General features: G+C 39.1%; 1 protein-coding gene across 1 annotated transcript in view; it reads right to left on the bottom strand.

Annotated features, from left to right (window-relative positions):
* SOBP (sine oculis binding protein homolog) overlaps nt 1-21,961 on the bottom strand; it is a 161,177-nt gene that overhangs the window by 117,410 nt on the left and 21,806 nt on the right. The window contains exon 4 of the mRNA XM_022553636.3: nt 673-824. Within this exon, the coding sequence (XP_022409344.1) occupies nt 673-824 (152 nt within the window). The remainder of the gene's footprint in view (nt 1-672; nt 825-21,961) is intronic.

Below are 21,961 nucleotides of genomic sequence, written 5' to 3'. Positions count from 1 at the left end.
AGGACATTTTTATATCTCAGATGTCTTAAAACAAATAAAACAAAACAAAGAAAGAAACCATAACTATGGCTGTTCCTGTGTTCATCCACCATGATTCTCACAAACGCTTGGCTGTGTGAGCAAGGTTGGTTCATGTATTCATTATTTCATCTTTTCTCAATATCAATCAACTTTAATGTAAGGTGTCAAGAAAGACTTGACATTTTTCTTGATTAGAATTTGTGGATCAGATTTTGGAAAGAGCTAGAGCAATATTCGCAATGGGAACAAGTATAAAACTGAGTGGACTAAAGCTTTCTGGCCATGCTTCTGTGGCTAGTTTCTCAGCCTTGATAAGAAATCTCTACCACTTATCTTTCATGGACGCTAGTCTAGTACTCTACTGCTGGAGAGACACTGTAACTTAGGATACCAGCTGCGACCACCATGTCCTCATCAGATTCATTCACCCTCTCAGAATTCAAACACCAAGACAAGAGAAACTGAAGAGCAGGTTACACATTAGAAGAGGGTTCCTTATTCCAGAAGGTTAAGCATGACAGAGAAAGAGAACAGACAAAACAGAAAGAATAAAAGTACGGGGTGCGCAGTGATTTCGGCTAGAAGCTAAGAGGCGCATGCGCACAGGGTGGTGAGGCCTGAGTGGGCCGCCTCTCTCTACGGTGCTCTTACCTTATTTCTCTTGAAGTAGGCTCGTCGGCAGGCCGCAAAGCACTTCTCGCTGCAGAAGCTTTTCACCTCACTTCCCATACTCAGGGAATAGCGCTTGATTCCCACTTTCTGGCACCAGGCACACATTATTTGTACATTTGACACATCATCTTCTATAATAAAAGTATAAGAAAAATGTTCATATCAGAAGCAAACATCCCTTCAAACTTAGACACACCCTGAACCTCACAGAGCTACTTGAGGTCTGTTCTTAATTTCAGTACCTCACCACTTTCTGACCTAGTAGATAGCCAGCTCTTGGTGGGAAGACTCGGTGCTTTTTTCTTTTTCTTTTCTTTCTTTTTTTTTTTTTTTTTTTGGTTGTCTCCTAAGTTTCCAAAAGACATCATTTATTTAAAAACCAGAGCATGACTGCAGAGCCATGAGGATTCCTTGCACTTGGTATCCTGGTACAAATGCTTATTCTGCCTGGTTAAACCAGGCTCAGTACTAATGAAGCTTGTAAAGAGACCCATTTCTTCAAAGGTACTGCTGACAGCCTACAAGATTCACACTGGGTGGGTTGCCCAGTGCTAACCTACAAATGTGATGCCCTCATGTGAACTTGGACAGTCAGGAGCCAGGCTCAATCTTGACCTGTTCCCTATTACTGTTACATGAAAGGGGATGTTGTTTACTCCTGCAATATAATGGTTCCCGAGTGATACTGTTACTCAAAGAAAGGAAAGATGTGAGTGGCCATCTTCTCACGATGAAAAGGCACCATCCTGGCTCACACAACAGTCTGCTGTGATACAGCCTTCCCACACTGCTGTCCTCGGGGAGGCGCAGGCCTGATTTAAATTCCCCTCCATGTGATATGGTTCGTGGTCCCTGGATGGAGGAATGGTAATGGGGGTGTCAGCCATGAGGCCTGAGGTCACACATCTGCCCAGATCATTCTCAGCCAGACTGGTGGTCCTTGTAGCTCCTGTAGCACCTGCCACCCATGTCATGGGAATGCTCAGAATAATGTTAGGTGGTATGCAGATATTTTCAATATTTAAACTACTGTATATCTTTTCCTTTGTAAGAGAAGAAAACAAATTTTACTAGCACAACAAGCCCAGGATATCACAAATACTACTGCTTAAAACAAAGAAAGGCTTTTAAAGTGAGTCAGTTAATAAAATATATTGAGGAAATCATAGTGCAGGTGGTAAGACGCTGTAACAAAAATGTGATGGTGATATTCAAATGACTGAAGTCTGGGAAACAGTGGTCTCTTTACAGAGAGTGACTGTAGGAGAGACTACAAGTAGAGGTCTAAGAAATATTTTCTTGCTGCCTCCTAGGGGCTTTCACTATATCTTACGTTTTCTCAGTCTTCCCCATTGACTCTGTGCGTGTGTGTGTGTGTGTGTGTGTGTGTGTGTGTGTGACTGATTGCCACTATTAGATGCATCTCTTCCTCCCTTATCAATTTTTTTTGTACTAACCCAGACTCATGCTCCAGACATGACTGGTAATCATAAAATGCCCAATAAGCTCTGGTATACTGTTGTCTGATTTCTGAATAAAATCCCCCAAAGACTAATTGCTAAGCAAGGCCTGGTCCGTGAGTTGTTGACATATTCATGGTTCACAGAGTCTGTCATGCAATCACTCCATTTCCAGGGAAAAGATTTGGTTTGAGGCAGTGCGGTCATCAGCCTGCAAAATTAGAAGCAAACTAATTTGTAGTGCAGTGATAACGGCATTTTTTCCCCCTGAGTGTCATCACTCAGAACTATGTAAAGCATTTTATTTACCTTAATGGAATAAGTGTTGTCATTTTAATGATCATTTTTATTTCACAAATTACATGTTGTAATTTATTGTTAATTATCAAATGAGACAGTATAAAAGGCAACCTTTGATGTTAATCAAACATTTTTGATAAAATAACTTTCTTTAAATGGAGTCATAACATGAATTCAAATGTCATACAATGACTGTGTTTAATAATTTATTCTATTCAAAAAAAAGATTTATTTATATTTTGTATGATTTCTAATATGGCATCTGTCTACATACAGACATTTTACATGGTATGAAAAATTAACAAGACTCTATAATTTACCTTAGAGTATGGAGGAGTTTTAAAAATTAAATTAGAAAGACTACATTTAGAAAATAATCATCTATCATTACTAAACTAACTAGCACTAATAGTTTCTATTTTCCCAATCCATTAGCTGCTTTAAAATCTTAAATTCCTGAAAAAGAATATGATACAGCAGAACTCTCACAAATGATCCGTTGGCAATAAGCTTGATTCTGGTGAAATCTGTAAGGAAAAAAAGATTTTATGGGGGAAATTATTTGGCCACAGAATTCAACGAGGAGACCCCACTTCCCAAGGATCCACTTTAGAACATGCATTAGGTTTCCCCTTTCGGTTTCTTCCTTTCAACAGGCTGCTTTGGGGGAAAAAAAATGTTAAGTGTTTTAGTCCTAGATCTTTCACTATCATAGACTAAAACTGAGATGACAGAGGGTGGAGAGCAAAGCTCTAAGAAGACTGGGCAGCGGGCCTGAGCTCTGGCCTGGCCTGAAGGAATGATGCCTGGGGCAAAAAGGCCACTCACGGGTCTTTCTCACGCTTTACTCCATCATCACCACACAGACCTACTTGTCTTTTTTTTAGGGGAGGCAAGGATAGTTTCTTACAACAGAGATAACAAATAAACAAAAAGTAGAATTTTAAAGCAGGTTATTTTTATAAATCATTTGTACTACAAAGTAACAAAACGGGAAGATGAGACAAAAGAAACTGCGTACTTTCGTATCTGGCAGTTGGAAAACTCTTAGGATGGTGGTTAGGATCTGCCTTGTTAAATAATTCAGTATCCCCATCCTTTTTTCATAAAATGCTGTTTCATAAAGGCAAACCCTTTAGAAAACTTCCATCAGATACCTCCTTTTCTGTCACCAAACTGCTATCAATAGCTAATGCTCCAAAGAAGCGCCTGATAAAGGGATTGTTCCAAAAGTTCAAGAAAACATTTTCAGATATCTCAGATATTCTAGTCTTATAAAAGTCATTTTTATTAATATATTTAAGAAATTAAGAAAGAACTGTGATTATTAAAGTTAATTTTGTCAGCTAAAACTTAGCTCAACATTCTGCCACCAGACATGAGATGGTGCCCCATCTTAAACAATATGACTGCACCCCTAGAAAAGTGAGATCTTCTTAAGTGCTTAAAGCCAAGGGGATAGGTTCATTTCAACAACCGCATCTTTTTTTTTTTTTAATCTGAAACCCAGGAATCGTGTGCATGCTTTATATTAGCAAAATAAAGGGCCCAGCCCTTTAGCTTTCTGAACCTTATCTGCTTTCAAAACTTTTTTATTTAAAAAATATTTCTTCAAACTAGGGAAAAACCTGATTTCTTATATTTAGGCAAAAGGTCCCGGCCATTAGCGATGAGATTGCCTCAAAGAAAATTCACGTAACAGATCTTTCCTTACAGCCATTATTAGCCTGTGTATTTTTCATAATGAACAATGCAGCAACAAATGCAAAATGCTTACAGCATTATATCACATTCCCAAAGTGAACAGTTTATATAACATAATAAATTTTTCATATGATAATATCATATAAATATGCATCAGTCAAAATATGCATGTTTCAGTTAATCATGAAAAGTCTGTACCACCTCTTTTGGATTTAATTAAGCAAAATATTTAGGGCATTATCTTTCCAATCTAATGTTCAAAGAGCTATAGAACATTATTCTACTTTACACCCCAGAAGGAGAAATTTAGATTCATTACTCTGAGATAAAATCCAAATTGTATTTATTTATCATAGTGCAGAGAAGTATGAAGTCAAGCATTTGTGGAATGCCTTGCTGAAGCTGTTTGAGAGACTGCTTTATCTGGTGACTTAAAAATAAGGATGGCCATTCTAGGGGCATTTTAATTGGCTATGAACATGCATACTAGCTTACCTGACCAGAGCCCAAATAAAATCAGGTGGGCCTTAACGAACCCCAAGTGATTAAACTGTAGATTTACCACCCCTCTGTAACTTTCATGGGAATCCAAGACTGAGGAAAAAAGTCTGAAAGTATCTGCTGGTGATATTTCTCTCTTCCAACAGTTCCTAGAATGCACATGTCCAGATAATCATTTCAAGACTTGAATTATATGAGACAAGCTGCAAGACAATCTGAAGTGATTCCTGTATGTTCTCCATGCCATGAGATGAAAGCACAGGTAACACTCTATCAATCTATTTGTTGAAGAAGGTATATTTAAGAACAGAATAAAGACATGGCCTGAAAGGCAGGCAAAAAACTAGGATTAAAGTTTGCTTCCTTTGCAGCCCTTCTTGTAATAATTGAATTCCAAAAACTTTAAGGCAGTCTGATTTAAAAGTCTCTATAGAGACTCTAATTTAAGAGTCCTATAGAAGCTTTTGTACAATTCCCTGTGTCCCAGAAATAAACATAAGGGAGACCCAGAGAAAATCTGGACCACTGAGTCAAAGGGAAAATAATGATAGTTAGCCATTATTTACTATTTAATAGGTGCCAGGCACAGTGCTAAATTCTTTAAATCCATCACTTAGTCTTAATCACAGCCACTACCCCGCAGGCAGGCACTAACATTATCCCCATTGTGCAAATGGGGAAAGTGAGGTTTAGAGATTAAGTGATTTGCTCCAAATCACACAGCCAGTACAAACCAAAGCCAAGAAGAAGCCCAGGGCATCTGGCTCTAGAGCCCAAGCTCTTGACCACTACACCTTAGAGACCACAGCCTTTCTAAATGGGTGAGATTATACACCATCCACACAGACGTCCCTCCACAAAAAGGACTAAAAGATGTCACAGACTCTGCTACTTACACAGCACACTGCTCCATGACACACTAATAGACAAAGAAAATGGAATCCAAATGGTCAAAAAGTCTTTGAGGAGACACCTGAAGTGTTAATCGATATTTGTTGACTGATTTTTTAAAAAACAAGTTAAAGGCCCACAGTGCAAACCTTTACTTCTTTATGACTATGAGACTTGGATTTGCTGCAAACATTCTGTCTGAACTTTCACCAGCAAGTGCCACTTGAACATTAAATGATGAGACAGAACCAATATACCTGGATCTCAGGAAGCAGTCATTCTACTCACAGGCAAGCAATACTCTTCCCAGCTTTTTCTTTTGTAAGAGAGGGCAGTCACAGCAGGACATGAATAAGACTGACTTTCCATGTGGGTGAAGTGGGGAACCACTTACATGTGTAACTTCAAAGATGCCAATAAGAATATCCTAGCTTCAAAAAGTATCCTCAATTGCTCACAAAAATTTAATTCTACCATTAGAGAGTAATTTCCTGGGCTAAATATTTCTTATATCCTATTAAAACACAAATTCCCTGAAAGCAAGAAGGCTCGATATGTATTTGTCTATAGTGATTTATGCTTTAAAATGAGTGATTCTTTCCAAAGAACAAGTTTTCACAGAGAGTGAGGAGAAGGGCTAAGGACAGGGCTCCAATGAGAAAAGGGGAGGGCAGAGATGGGAGAGGCTAGGACAAAAGAAGCCTCTGGTCACTACTTTGCTAACGTCTAGCCCTGGGCATATAGGTAGAGCAAGCTGAGGGCTGCCAAGTAAAGGCAGAGTGGACAGAAAAACGACTGCCTGATGATACTGTAGCACAATGTCAGATATTTCCAGAATGACTTTTAGATGTGAATTTAAAGCACTGTGGAAGTTGAAGGAGGTGGGAGGAATGGCATATCGCTAGGGATCTCTAGAAAAGAAAAGCAACAGGCAGATCCACTTATTACAGCTCAAGGGGGTGACTTTTTGTTAAGCAAATGAGGTAACAAATATATACTCCTTTGTGAACCTAAGTCACTATTATTTGAAAGACATTGTGATGGAGTATGGAGAGATGGAGACAGAGGAAATGGGTGAAAGTATTAATACTGCCCCTTCTAGTTGTGTGATGTGGGCAAGTCACTTAAGGGATAGTAATGCCCACCGTAACTCTAGCTGTGGTGAGGATCAATCCAGAGAAAGTAGACACATTCTTCATGTAAATGAGCCTTCCTTAGAATTACTGGCAATTAGAGCCATAAGAAAAGGGTAGGTGTCACAGCAAAGGAAAACATAAACAAGACAAAAAGACAACCCTCAGAATGGGAGAAAATATTTGCAAATGAAGCAACTGACAAAGGATTAATCTCCAAAATTTACAAGCAGCTCATGCAGCTCAATATCAAAAAAACAAACAACCCAATCCAAAAATGGGCAGAAGACCTAAATAGACATTCCTCCAAAGAAGATATATAGATTGCCAACAAACACATGAAAGGATGCTCAACATCACTAATCCTTAGAGAAATGCAAATCAAAACTACCATGAAGTATCACCTCACACCAGTCAGAATGGCCATCATCAAAAAATCTACAAACAATAAATGCTGGAGAGGGTGTGGAGAAAAGGGAATCCTCTTGCACTGTTGGTGGGAATGTAAATTGATACAGCCACTGTGGAGAACAGTATGGAGGTTCCTTAAAAAACTAAAAATAGGACTACCATACAACCCAGCAATCCCACTACTGGGCATATACCCTGAGAAAACCATAATTCAAATAGAGTCCTGTACCACAATGTTCATTGCAGCTTTTTTACAATAGCCAGGACATGGAACCAACCTAAGTGTCCATCTACAGGTGAATGGATAAAGAAGATGTGGCACATATATACAATGGAATATTACTCAGCCATAAAAAGAAACAAAATTGAGTTATTTGTAGTGAGATGGATGGACCTAGAGTCTGTCATACAGAGTGAAGTAAGTGAGGAAGAGAAAAACAAATACCGTATGCTAACACGTATATATGGAATCTTAAAAAAAAAAAAAAAGTGGTTCTGAAGAACCTAGGGGCAGGACAGGAATAAAGACGCAGATGTAGAGAATGGACTTGAGGAAACAGGGAGCAGGAAGGGTAAGCTGAGATAAAGTGAGAGAGTGGCATGGGCATATATACACTACCAAATGTAAAATAGATCGCTAGTGGGAAGCAGTAGCATGGCACAGGGAGATCAGCTCCGTGCTTTGTGACCACCTAGAGGGGTGGGATAGGGAGGGTGGGAGGGAGACGCAAGAGGGAGGAGATATGGCGATATATGTATATGTATAGCTGATTCACTTTGTTACACAGCAGAAACTAACATACCATGGTAAAGCAATTATACTCCAATAAATATGTTAAAAAAAAGGGTAGGTGTCAGCTGTGTGCAATCTGGAGAGGCCCAATGAGCAGGCGCCAGTCTCTTCAATCACATCCCCCGCCAATGGATGACATCTGTAGACTCACTAACTCTGAATACAAAGAAAAACCCAGTAATTGGTTAAATTTCAATAACTCAGGCTATTTAAGAATAAAGCCATTAGATTTAATAAAAGCTTCACTTACATTTATTCTTTTTTAAAATTACTTAATTTGAATTAATAGTTGACAGGGTGTTGCCAAATATATCACTGTACTGCCAGATATTCTGTAATTAATAGATGGGAATTCTTTGTAATTATCACATCAACTATCCACACATGGGTGGATCTTTCTACACACCTGAGAAGTTTGCTCTTTTAAGAAATATCATAGTAACAACTGAAAATGTCTGCCACCTTGGTAACTGAACTATCAAAAATTGCCAAAGAATAGAGTCTGAATTAATACAGTTTTATTGCACTTATTTCTCATTAAAAGGAGAGATGCAGTTAAATGATAGCAGTTCCATACAATTATGATTCTTTATAGTACCTAAAATTATCCCTATTTTTCTTTTGGAAATAGAATTATTTGAAGTGATTTCAAGATTTTAAATAGTCAACACCCCTCTAAATAGAGTAGTAGTTAACCCCAAAATAAAATCTAAATTGTTATCTATAAACTAAAATTTGGTTCCAGTATGTAAAAGGAATGAGCACATATTACACAAAATGACAGGAAAATGATGGAATTTAACATTCATTTTCAATTTTCTAATGGAAGTTTTCTAGCTGATTTTAAATTATTTATGTATATGATACATATACATGGGGTGTATATATATGTGTGTGTGTGTATATACATATATATATATATATATATATATACAGGTCACATACACACACATATTTGTAAAAGATGTGACTTCAAAATGAATTAAACATTTACATCCAGGTGCAGGTCCCTGTGTTATGTCACTGGTCAAGAACGATGAGTTGACTAGGACATGGCCACGCTCCCAAGAGAACAGGCAGAAAAGTGTGTGAACCATTATTTGACAGGGAGAATGTGATAAGAGAGGAGTTCAGAAGCCTCTTTGAGCCTAGAGAGCACAGCTTCTGAGTTGGGTCTTGAAGGATTTGGAGTGGGAGAAAGTTCAAGAGAAGGAGGGAAAGGACAGAGGGCCAGCAGGAGCCAGGAAGTGGCAGACACACTCAAGGATGGGGAGGAGCCCTGCAGCAGCTCAGCCACAACAACTGCATGAAGAGAAAAGTAGGAATTAGACTGGGACTGTGGGGCCTGCATGAGGAGTCCCTTGAATATCATCTTGCTCTGGGATGGGAGGGGTTCCTCTTCATTCCACAGGTAATGAGGAGCTCCCAAACATTTCTCACAGGACATGACAGGAGCAGAGATGGGCTGAGAAATGTTACCCCAGCAGGGTGGATCAGAATTCAGAAGACTGGGGGCTTCCCTGGTGGTGCAGTGGTTGAGAGTCCACCTGCCGATGCAGGCAGGGGATGAGGGTTCGTGTCCCGGTCTGGGAAGATCCCACATGCCGCGGAGCGGCTGGGCCCGTAAGCCATGGCCGCTGAGCCTGCGCGTCCGGAGCCTGTGCTCCACGACGGGAGAGGCCACAACAGTGAGAGGCCCGCGTACCGCAAAAAAAAAAAAGAATTCAGAAGACTGGACTCTTGTTCCACATCTTAGAAAAAAGCAACATGAGAGCAGCCTCAATGACTCATTCACTTTTGTGTGTTCAGTGACTAGTACATAGCAATGCTTAAGCTATGTTGAGTGAATGAATAAAAGGATGGATGGATGGATGGATGGATGGATGGATGGATGGATGCAGAGGAAAGGAGATGAAGTTCTGAACCCATAGAATAACATTTCTAACAGTAGAAATGAAAAAGAAAGGACAGATTTAAGAGTGAGACCTAAACAATCACCAAAATATAAGAATGTAACTCACCCAAATTCAGAGAATTCTTCTACCTGTGTCTCTAGTCAAAGCATACCAGGGAAAAGTCCAAAGAGTTTTTTGTGAAAATTGTAGTCAAATTCAAAGTGAATTTGCTTTACTTCCAGTGTCCCTTCCTCACTTATTTTCTCAACATTCGAACAAAGAAGGTAATAAAAGGAGAGATCCCATAAAGTCACAAAATAGTAATTCTGTCTTGAATACCATACTGAACTTGGATTCTTTAACGGACACTACTGAGCACATGTGTCTGCAGCTCCTTGACATTAACTTAAATACTTTCACTGATTAGCCAGAGTAGGAACTTCTGATAAGTCTCCTTGACAATCTCACCTCCACGTCTCAGTACTCATTATAGAGCGTTTGTCTTCCCTATGTACCCACCCTAAGAAGCTGGAATAAGAAAGGAAGAGGATAGAACTTAAGAGTAAGGAAAACCCAGAATCCTCTATGCAACATTTCCCAAAATACACCCCCCACAGAACACTAATACTATGGGATACTTAAAGGGGTATTATTTTTTTAAAGACTTCCATGGTCAAATATGCATGGAAAACACTGGGCTGAACAACAAGTTCTTTACTGTAAGACTTTTGGGCTCCACCAATGTGTAATTAGAAATCTTCAAGAGGGAGATAAGAATGGCTGTATTTCACAAATTTGACCAGGGACAGGTATTTTCACAGAGAATCCACAAGACTGGACTTCTAAGGATGTCTCCCTGGGATGTTCTGCTCTACTACCCTACATTAGTGCTGAAGCATGAGCACTTCCATATGGGCCATTAATTATGAGGAAGGTTTCTCCTCTGTTGCCCAGAATTGGATCCTCCATTGCCAGGAGTTTTGTCTGCACTGGGCAGAAGGACAAGTCCAGCAGCCGTGTGGCCAGTGCTGGGTTTGCTGACCAACACCCACCAGCCCTCAATAAACACCACCAGACTGAACAAAGACACCCATGGTCCACTAAGTCCTGTGGTGTCTGCTATAGCCATCATATACAGAGAAGGCAACCCTTTACCTGTAAAGTCCTACAGAGAAAATGGCAGAAATCAATAAGGCAATGGGAGAGTAACACTGCTCTTAATAGACTGGATAATTCATGTTCACTGGCTGGTTGCAATGGAAAAGAAGCTTGAGTAAACTCTTGTCCCCCATCCCTGAGTCCTGGATTTGACCCTCTGTCCAATCTCAGGTGCCCTGGGACAATGATGGGTTTGCTCTCCACCGGACCTTTCTCTCCTACATGGCTAGAGTCCACACACTGAGTCCCAGCATCTAGCCAACAAATGCACATGATTAGGGACAAGGGAGCAAGGTCAAAAAGTGTGCACGAGCACATGCATCACTGCTGGAAAAGCAATTCCAAGCCACTGCCCTGCATAGAGGGGCATCATCTCCAAAGAAACACAAATAGCAGCATATTAGGACTAAAGGGTCAAGCTGCTTTATATAGGACTTCAGCGCAGGAAAAGTATACCCGTTACCCACTATTTATCTGAAGGGCTCATTTCCCCTTCTGAAATCTGGCTGTCCCATTAATTACACTTAATGGGCCCCGCAGTGGTTGACAAATCTCCCCAGAGGGGGAACCTTAATTGTAGACAAAGGATTCATTTATTTACTCTACTTTGTGCCAGGCACTATACTAGGGGCTGCAAATACACTGGCAAACAAGACAGACACGATCCCAATCCTCAAGGAGGTTTCCACGGCCGCCCCTAGCATAAAATGCCAACATGCAGTAGAAAAGGACCGTGGGAAAACCAGGCCTGCTCCCAGGGCTCTGTCACCACTGGGGGTGTCACAGGAGGCAGGTGTGCTTGGTGACCACAAAGCAGGTATAAGCAGCCCCACTGTGACTGACCAGCACACCAAGTCCCACCTCTCAGCATTCCAGGCAGTTCTACTGAGCAGCATACCTGCTGGGGCTACCATCCTAGGGGAGCGGAACCGACAGGCTAGAGACCAGGGGGTCAAAGGGACACGTGGGGAGGGTAAAGCCTTCGCATCAAGCACCACTGTCTCCTCCTCAGCCCCTCCTCTTCAGTCTCCTTCAGCAGACTGAAGAATGGGAAGAACTCCACTCAACTAAATTTGTTAAAAGAACCAAGATGAACCTACTGGAACACTGTCAAAAAGATAATTTACTCCCCTCTTCACCTTCCCATCTTAAAATATTCATTTAGATTTCTTGAATGAGAATGATGAATGATGGAGGGGCTCTCTGAAGGGGCCCCATGCCAATCCCTACTTGGGAATGTGATGGGACATCACGTGCCAGAACGGCACCACTATGGGAAAGGGGGAGGGTCACACCCACTGAAACCTTTCAGAGTCCTCTCTTCTCTCTGCATAGTCCCCTTGGGCCACAGTATTTATGCACTCCTGTGACTCCAGCTACCATCCATATGATGAAGATTTCCAAATCAACACAGTTACTTCTCAGTTTATTTCCAACTGCCTCCCAGCATCTTAACCTGCCATGTCCAAAGCTACATACACACCCTTCCCCTAACCTGTCCCTTCACTGTGTTTCCCATCTCAGTTCCTGGCCCACGCATCCGTGCAGCTACCTGCTAGCAGAAATCTGGTCTCTTTCCTACCCCTTTCACCTCCCACATTCTGATTAATCACCAGGTCCTCCTAAATATTTTTATAATATTGCATTCATTCATTCAATTACTATTTACCCAGTCTAATTGCATACCAGGCATTACTCTAGGCTATACGAGACCCGTCCTCATGGAGTTTACTGCTGTCGGTTCCAGTGAAGCCACCAACACCTCTCACCTGTACTACAGGTGGCCTCCCATTTCACTCCCATCTAGCTCATTCCCTCCACTCTGGAGGTGAGAAATTCTTGTGAAACACAAGTCTGGTCACTGCTCTCACCTGCCCAAAACCCTCCAGTGGCATCCACTGCCCTCCAGAAGTTGGAACTCCTCAGCATGGCCTCTCCATGGCTCCCAGGACGAGGCCAGTCTCACAGCTTGTCTACTCTCGGGCCTGTGGCTTCTTTTGCTTTCCTTGAGGCTCTCTCCTCTGAGTCCTTCCATGTGCTGCTTCCTCCCTCGACCACAACCTCAAAATCCTTGACCAATTCAGTCCTATTGCTCCTCCATATCTTAAACCTCCTCCTATGGGAGCCCTTCCTGACCCTGAACCTGGTCAGATCCCAAAGCACCCTGGACTTGATCATCAACACACTTGATTGAGATTTCTTTTTAATGTCTGTCTCCTCCACCAGAAATGAAATGTCTGACTTTGGGCCTCAGCATAAGGAGAAGAAAAATCAGAATCCTTACTAGATGTACCTTGGGTGGTTGGATGTCCAGGGCAGGGGCAGGGGGTGGGGGAGGAAGCCAAGGGCACCATCTTTGCTAACCACTCAGAACAAAGTTGCCTTAGAGGGAAACACCAGTGAAAAGCCCCAGGACAGAATGCAATCGTTATTTCCACTCTCCTTGGCCAAGTCCATGAACTAAGTCTTCTCAATTTAACAAGAACTTTGAGAAGTCAGCATTGGGAATGTCCCTAGAATAACACGAGTTACCAACTTCACCATCACTCCTCTCTCTTAACCAAACCTTATTTATACCTTCAAATAATTAATTGCAAACAGTTCAGTCAAGCCTAAGTTAATTCAAGAAACACATCCACCCTCTACAAGCAAAGGGAAGTACAGCTGACGTTTCCTCTTATTTCCTATTAGCATCTTAGATCTTTGGTGATCTGGGGCAGGGTGTTCTAAAATCCTAGCTAGGTCATACCCCCCAAAAGAGTTTATAGAATGCCAAGAAAAGTTCTAGGCTGCCTCATGGATCACAGAGGTGTGTGATTTATAATCCATGTTTAGATGGTGTCCCTACTTCTGCCATGAAAGCAACTCAGTGACCTTGAGAAGGTCATTTACTCTCTCCAGCCTCATTTTCCTCATCTGTAAAAGAGGAGATTTAGCTAGATGATCTCCTAGGTCCCTTCTAACTAAAAATCTAGGACTCTAAATCTCTCCGAATAACAAGATCCATTTAAAGGAGGGCAGCCAAGGGGTAATCTTTTTCCTTTCTTTTTTTTCTTGAACCCCTCACTTAATTTCCTTCCTTTTTTCTCCTTCTGTATGGCCACCACTATTGTCCCTTGCCCTTACCACAAGAGGCTTAGAAAATTCTTTGGCTGATGGGACAATTTGAGAAGTGGACCTTTCTAAGCTCTCCAATATTTGCACCACCACAAATCTGGTACCCTCTTTTTAATCCTTTATTATATATTTATGCTTCACTTTAAAGGGACAAACATGAATGTTTATAAAATTCTAACTTTTTATATTATTTTCCATTAATTTCTGATCTTTCAGTGTGGACCTCCACACACATGGTATTTTATGCTGAGTTTCCCAGAAAACAGAATCTGAGACAAAGATTTGCATCCAGCTGGTTTACTGGGCATGTGATTCCAGGAAGTAGGGGGTGGGGGACAACGGGAATGAACCTGGGGAGGATGAAGAGCCAATGTAACGATGTGATACTAAGTTGGCCACTATTAAGGAAGACTGGTATTCAATCATAAAGAACAATCTTTGGAGTATGTGACATACATTTCATAACTCTTTACCCAGGGGACAAAAAGGAGAAAGAATTTATTCATCACATCTATGCCCCATTGACCTAGTGTGTTAATTCCCCTATATTTCTGGTTTGCATTTGTGGGCACACAGCCGAAAAGATTTACACAAAACTCATGCTGCCGTATCAGGGAAGTCCCAGAGCAAGAAGCTAGGGACATATGCCACAAGCATGAGGCAAGATCCTTTCAGAATGCACATGCCTAAGCTGTCAAAGTACTATAGCAGTCACTATGGGGCCAAGAGGATCTAGGGTGGCACATAAGAGGTGTCCCATACTCAGAGTTGTCATCACTATAGAGCCTGGTTTCTCAACCATGGCACTATGGACATTTTCAGCCAGATAATTCCTTGTGTGGGACTGTCCTGTGCATTGTAGGAGGTTTAGCAGCATCCCTGGCCTCTACTCACTACACACCAGTACCACCCCCTCTCCCAGCTGTGACAACCAAAAATATCTCCAGATATTGTCCAATGTCCCCGGGGGGGGGGTGCAAATTTACCCCCTGATAAGAACCACTGGTGTAGAGTAATGTATATCCTACTTTTGTCACTCATCCAGTGCCCCTTCATTTCTCTCCACTTTACACGGTATCAAAAGCAGCTCTCAAGTAGACCACTGTGAGAGATATTTATGCCTCATGCCTATAACTTAATTTTTAGGCTTCACCATGATATAATTCACATAAATAGGTGATAATTCCTTAATAATAAGGAATGATGAGATTTTAAATACTCCATGTGAGAAAGCTATGAACAGACTAGACATAGGACAAAAATGTTAAAATTACATTCTAGGGTTTAGTTGCTGAAATCAAGACAAGAAGGAATTAAATTTTTAAAAAAATTTTGAAACCTAGGTCTTTAAGGACTCAATATCTTTTGAGACAAGGATTTTTTTCTCTGAATTATGCATATGTAATATACACACAATTTCACATTCAACTTCAAGGCCCACACTCACCCACCTAAGCCCATCCAAGGAACCCCTAGGAGACAATGTTAACTACAGTTGACGAGAATTTAAACTGTTTCCAGTTTTTAACTATTATAAATAAATGCTCCATAAAGGTTCTTCCAAATGTTTTTGGCATATATATACATATATATATACATATATATATGTATATATATATATACAGAGAGAGACAAACAGACATTTATGTTGAGTATATCTCTAGGATGGAATTATTGGATAATAGGATATGTTTAGTTCAGCATTAATAGATATTGGCAATCAGCTTTCAAGAGTGGTTATACTGATTTACACACTCAGCAGCAATGCATGAGAGTTCCAATTGGTCTGTGTCCTTCTCAATGTTGGGTACTGTCAGTCTTTTTCATTTTAGCCATTCTAATGTTTGTGCACTGGTATCTCACTGTGATTTTTTTTTCTTTATTATATCTGTATTCAAATGATTTGAATACTGAAGTGGAGCAGAATACAGAGATTGGAGGGCTCTTCTAGAGGATCTTTGTGTTTCTTTTTTTTTTCTTAACATCTTTATTGGAGTTTAATTATTTTACAATGGTGTGCTAGTTTCTGCTTTATAACAAAGTGAATCAGCTGTACATACACATATATCCCCATATCTCCTCCCTCTTGCATCCTCCTCCCACCCTCCCTATCCCTCTCCTCTAGGTGGTCACAAAGCCCCAAGCTGATCTCCCTGTGCTATGTCTCACTGTGATTTTAAATTTTATTTTCCTAATGACTAATGAGGTTGAACAACTTTTAATATGTTTATGGGCCACTTGGATATTTTCTTTAGTGAAGTGCCTGTTTATATTTTTTGCTCATTTTGCCATTGGGATGTTTTCTTTTTTATTTCTAGGGGTTCTTTATATATTGTGAATGTGAGTCTTTTGTGGAACGTGTTTTATAAACATATCTCCTACTCAGTGATTTGCCATTTCATTTTTTTCGAAAGATGTCTTTTAATCAACAGAAATTCTTAACTTTAATAGAGTCTATTTAATCAACCTTTTTCTTTATGGTTAGTGCTTGTAGTATATAATTTAAGCAGTATTGGCCTACTCAAGATCATAAATATATTCTCTGAGGCTTTCTTCTACAAGCTCTATTGTTCTAACTCTCACTTTTAGATCAACAGTCCATCTAGAACTGATTTTTGTGAATGGTGTAAAGAGTCAACAATCCATCTAGAACTGATTTTTGTGAATGGTGTAAAGAATCAACAATCCATCTAGAACTGATTTTTGTGAATGGTGTAAAGAATCAACATACATTTTTTATCATAAGAACATTTATTGAGAAGACTATTCTTTCCTTACTGCTCTATACTGTCACCCTTGTTCTTATGGACTGAATGTATGTGTCCCTCCAAAATGCAAGTTGAAGCTCTAACTCCCAATGTGATACTATTTGGAGATGGGGTATTTGAGAGTTAATTAGGGTTAGATGAGGTTGTGAGAGTAGAACCCTGGTCTAATGGGATTAGTGCCCTTATAAGAGGAGACACAAGAGAGCTTGCTATCTCTTTCTGCCATGTAAGAACACAGGGAAAAGGCAACCACCTGCAACTCACAGAGAGAGTTCTTACCAGATACCAACCCTGATGACTTTGATCTTGGACTTCCATTCTTCAGAATTGTGAGAAAATAAATTTTGGTTATTTAAGCAACCCAGGCTATGGTATTTTATTATGGAAACGAGAGCTGACTAATACATTTGTCATAAATTATCAATTTAGATTAATACATTTGTCATAAATTAAGTTATCAATTTAGATTTGTTTCTGGATTCTATTGAAATGGTTTATATGTATATCTTTATGTCATTATCTCATTGTCTTTTTTTAATTCAACAGAAATCATTTATTACTGCTCATGGTTTCTGTGGATCAGATATTTGAGAGTGGTTTGGAGCAATTCTGGCTCAGGACTGCTCATGAGGTTACAATCAAAGGTCTCTGGGGGCTACAGTAATCTGAAGGCTTGACTTCAGGCTGGGGGGTCCACTTCTAAGGTGGTTCAGCCACAGGGCTGACAAGTCAGTGCTGGCTACTGGTAGGAGGACTCAGTTCCTGTCTACATGGTCCTCTTCACAGGACTGCTTAAGTTTCCTCATGCTTCCCACGGAGTGAATAATGTGAGAGAATTAAGCAGAAACTGCAATAAGCTTTTACGACAGCCTTAGAAGTTGGTCACACAGACCATCCCTGATTCAATGTAGGAAGACACCACCAGGAAGCCAGGATAATTGGGGGCCATCCTGGAAGCTGGCTACCATAATTTCATTATCTAAAGTCCAAAACTAGGCAAAAATAAACTATTTTAGGGAGGCATACTGAGGTGTTTAAACTATAGAAGAAAGAAAGGTAATGATTACCATAAAAGTGGTTACCTCTTGGAGGAAAGAAGGTGTGAGTAGACAAGGATCACTATTTGTAAAAGGATACATTTATGTTTTACGCACTTTTCCAAAATGTATATATTTCATAATTGCAAGAAAAGGTTCTTTACAAAAATTAAACCAAAAGAGAACTGACATGAAACAGAAAGTGTTCTTTCCTCTTTTATGTCTCAAATATAGATCAATAGATTCCTAAAGGATAATTTTAAATATGGTCAAAAGAAGAATAACAACAACAGCAACAATTAACACTAATAATATTCATTAATAATTATTCTAGTCTTATAATAAATGTTGAGATCTCTTAGTATAAGTCTTCAAATTTTGCTTTTTTTTCCTCAAGATAATCTTGGCTACTCTTACCCCTGTGCATCTCCATGTATACTTTAGAAGCAGTTTTTTTTTTTTTTTTTTTTTTTGCGGTATGCGGGCCTCTCACTGTTGTGGCCTCTCCCGTTGCGGAGCACAGGCTCCAGACGTGCAGGCTCAGCGGCCATGGCCCACGGGCCCAGCCGCTCCACGGCATGTGGGATCTTCCCAGACCGGGGCCATGGCCGCTGAGCTGGCGGACTCTCAATCACTGCGCCACCAGGGAAGCCCCTAGAAGCAGCTTTTTAATTTCCACAACACTTTATGATGAAATTTTATCAGAATTGAATTAAATATATAGATCAATTTAGGAAGAATCCGCCTTTTTAGAATATCTAGTCTCCAATCCATAAACATGGTGTGTCCCTTCACTGATTTAGGTTTTCTTTCATTTCTCTCAACAATGTTTATACTTCTCTGTGTAACAATCCTGCACACGTTTTGTTAGATTTTTTCCTCTGGGTATTTGATGGTTTGATGCTTTTTTAAGGTTTTGTGTGTGTGTGTGGCTGGTATATAGAGAAATAATGGATTTGGTGGTACTGACTTGGGGGTTTAGACCCTGATAAATGCACTCATTAATTATAATAGTTTATTTGTTCATTGGTAGGGGAGAGAGGTTCTAAACAAAATAGCATTTCTGCCTTCCAAATCTTTTTTTTTGTTTCTTTTTCTTGCCTTATTACATTGTCTATGAGTTCTAGTACAAAATTAAATAGAAGTAGTGATAGTGGTTATCTCTATCTTATTCTTGATCTCAAAAGGAAAGTTTTAAATATTTCACCATTAAGTATGGTGTTTGCTGTAGGTTTTTTGTGGATATTTTTTGTCACATTATGGAAGTTTCATTCTATTCCTATTTTTCCAAGAGTTTTTATTATTAATTGTGTTAAATTTTTATAAAATTGTGTTTCTGAATCTTTTGAGAATATTGTATGAGCTTTATTTTGTTCTGTTAATGTGGTTAATTATATTGACTAATTTTCAAAATTTAAATCAACCTTGCATTCCTAGAAAAAAAATCCAAGTTAGACATGGTGCATTATCCTACTGCTTATATCACTGACTTTGGTTTGCTATGATTTTGTTCAGGATTTTTGAATCACTGTTCATGTTAAACAGAAGTTTTCCATTTTAATGTAATCTAATTACATTAAACTATCATTTTTACTTCTAATGCCTTTGTCATGTGATGAGAGCAAGGTCATGCTGGGATCATAAAATGATTTCTATTCTCTAGGAGAGTTTCTCTAAGTTTGTTTTTATTTTTTCCTTAGATGGTAGAATTTAACACTGAAGTTATCTGGATCTAGAATGTTCTTTGTAAAATGATTTAATTATTTAATTTCCTTACTACTCAGGAAATGTAGGACTACTCAGGTTTTCTTATTCTTGTGCCTGTTTTGGTAAATTAAATTCGACATAATGTGACTTCTCTTTTGCAGAAATTCTGGGAATTACTTCCAGTGATCACAACTTATGTATAACATCAAAATGATTAGGTTTAATACCATACGGGTGATACAGTCTTTTTATATACTCATATTTCACCTTTCTAGCACTTTCTCTAAATTTTATTTTTTTAATTAATTTTAATTGGAGTATAGTTGATTTACAATGTGTGTTAGTTTCTGCTGTACAGCAAGGTGAATCAGTTATACATATAAATATATCCACCCTTTTTTAGATTATTTTCCCATATAGGTCATTACAGAGCTTTGAGTAGAGTTCCCTCTACTATACAGTAGGTTCTTACTAGTTACATATATTTCATATGTAGTAGTATGTATATGTCAATCCCAGTCTCCCAACTTATCCCTCCCTCCTCTTTCCCCCATGGTAACCATAAGTTTGTTTTCTACATCTGTGACTCTTTCAGAGTAAAAATTAACAATCACTGAAAGTTGTCCTAAGTAGCATCAATCTTCCATCAGAATTTCAGCTGCTGTAACTACACACATAGGTAATTGGCTTTAAATATATTCAATCAATTAACAAATACATATTATGACATATTAAAATAGACCCTTTCAAATATTAAATCATCTAGGCATTTCACTATACAAGTCACAAAACCAAGATTTTATAAATGTAGGGAAATTACAGATTACCTTAGTTAAATACATCATTTTTCAGACAAGAAAACTGAGGCTCAGAAAGGCTAAGTGGCTTATCCAAGATTAGACAGCCAATAAATGGCTGAGCTGGCATTAACAATCCAGGTCTCCTGGCTCTTACTCTGGTGGTCTTTCCACCACATCATGCTACCATTCAAACTACACATTCCATTTGGCATTAAGAATGACTGAACATACTGAAATTTGACTTACATCTTTTCAAGACCCCTTGATTGTATAAAGAAAGATAAAACAGGACCCATGTCATAGTAGCTAACATTTTAAGGCTTCATTTTGTGTCTTTTTTATCACTTTGAATTTCAAATGACTATCTCTAGCTTACATTATGTTTCAGATGCCATTTCTCCCCAACTGTACAAACATAACAGTTCCTGAGTATCTGCGTATAGACTTTCTGCTACTCCAGTTTAACTGCCCTTCTACTCCCACCATGCACCTTCCAAATGCTGTTAAATTATTTCATACTTTCCAAAGTCAAAATAGAATAATGTTTTGATTATATATCAAGTACACTGTAAGTTCTTGGTGATCAGGGACGATATATATATTTGTATCATATACACATATATAATTTGTATTTATATTGTATATATTTGTATTATCTCATATAATGTAAAGAACATTCAGTAAATACCTTATTGACTAAAAGACTGACACAGTGTTTTGGATAATCAAGTGGTATGAATATGGGTTAAGGAGACATTGTGCCTAAGTTCAGCTACCAGCTCGGCCACTTATTACCTGTGTGACCTCAGGCAAGTTGCTTAACTTTTCTGGGTCTCAGTTTCCTCAATTGTAAAACAAGGTTAATAATAGCATCCACACAGAGTCTTTCTGAAAATTAGATGAGATAATCTATTACACAATGCCTGGCCCATAATAAGTGCTCAAAAAATATTAGCTTGATGAGAGTATATCAATACTGTTATTAACTACTCCTCTTCCTGTCATTCACCATAATTCCTCCTGTCCTCATCCTAAGCGGTTTGGAAAGATCTCCAAATCTGAGGGTTCAGTGAACCTCTTCTTTTTATTGAGAAATGTATCTACTACATAAATAGTAAGTCATCCAAATCCCATTAACTCTAGGTAATTTTATTTAATAATCATATTTTAAAAGTTGGACAAATAAATAAATGGCAAAGCAATTTTTATTAAATCCTGTTTTCTCAATGGCTATTTGGAATACAGCATTCATATGCAAGCCCCAAAAATATTGAATAACAGATAAAATAAATAATGATCATAATGCAAACCACATTCTGATTCCCACTTCCCTGCAAGTACAACTCCATGTAAGAATTACAAGAGCCAAAAAGTAACATGCTTATTAACTGTGGGCTACTCGGCTATACACATAGAGCTTAGCAGATCACGTGAATGTTTCCATATTCTCAATTAAGCTAATGGTTCCTTAGAGCCCAGTTCTTATAACCCCTTAAGAATTTCAAGATTTGCCTGAAAAAATATATCACATTTCCATGACTATGACCGAACACAAATTTGGAAAGCTCACTGAAAGCAAACCATCCTGGAAGA

This window comes from Delphinapterus leucas, chromosome 12, assembly GCF_059928025.1.
Source record: "Delphinapterus leucas isolate spDelLeu-1000000601 "Yukka" chromosome 12, BTC_Dleu_Yukka2, whole genome shotgun sequence".
NCBI lineage: Eukaryota > Metazoa > Chordata > Mammalia > Artiodactyla > Monodontidae > Delphinapterus > Delphinapterus leucas.
Note: the sequence above shows the minus strand (reverse complement) of the source record. Positions and strands in the feature narration are given on the sequence as shown.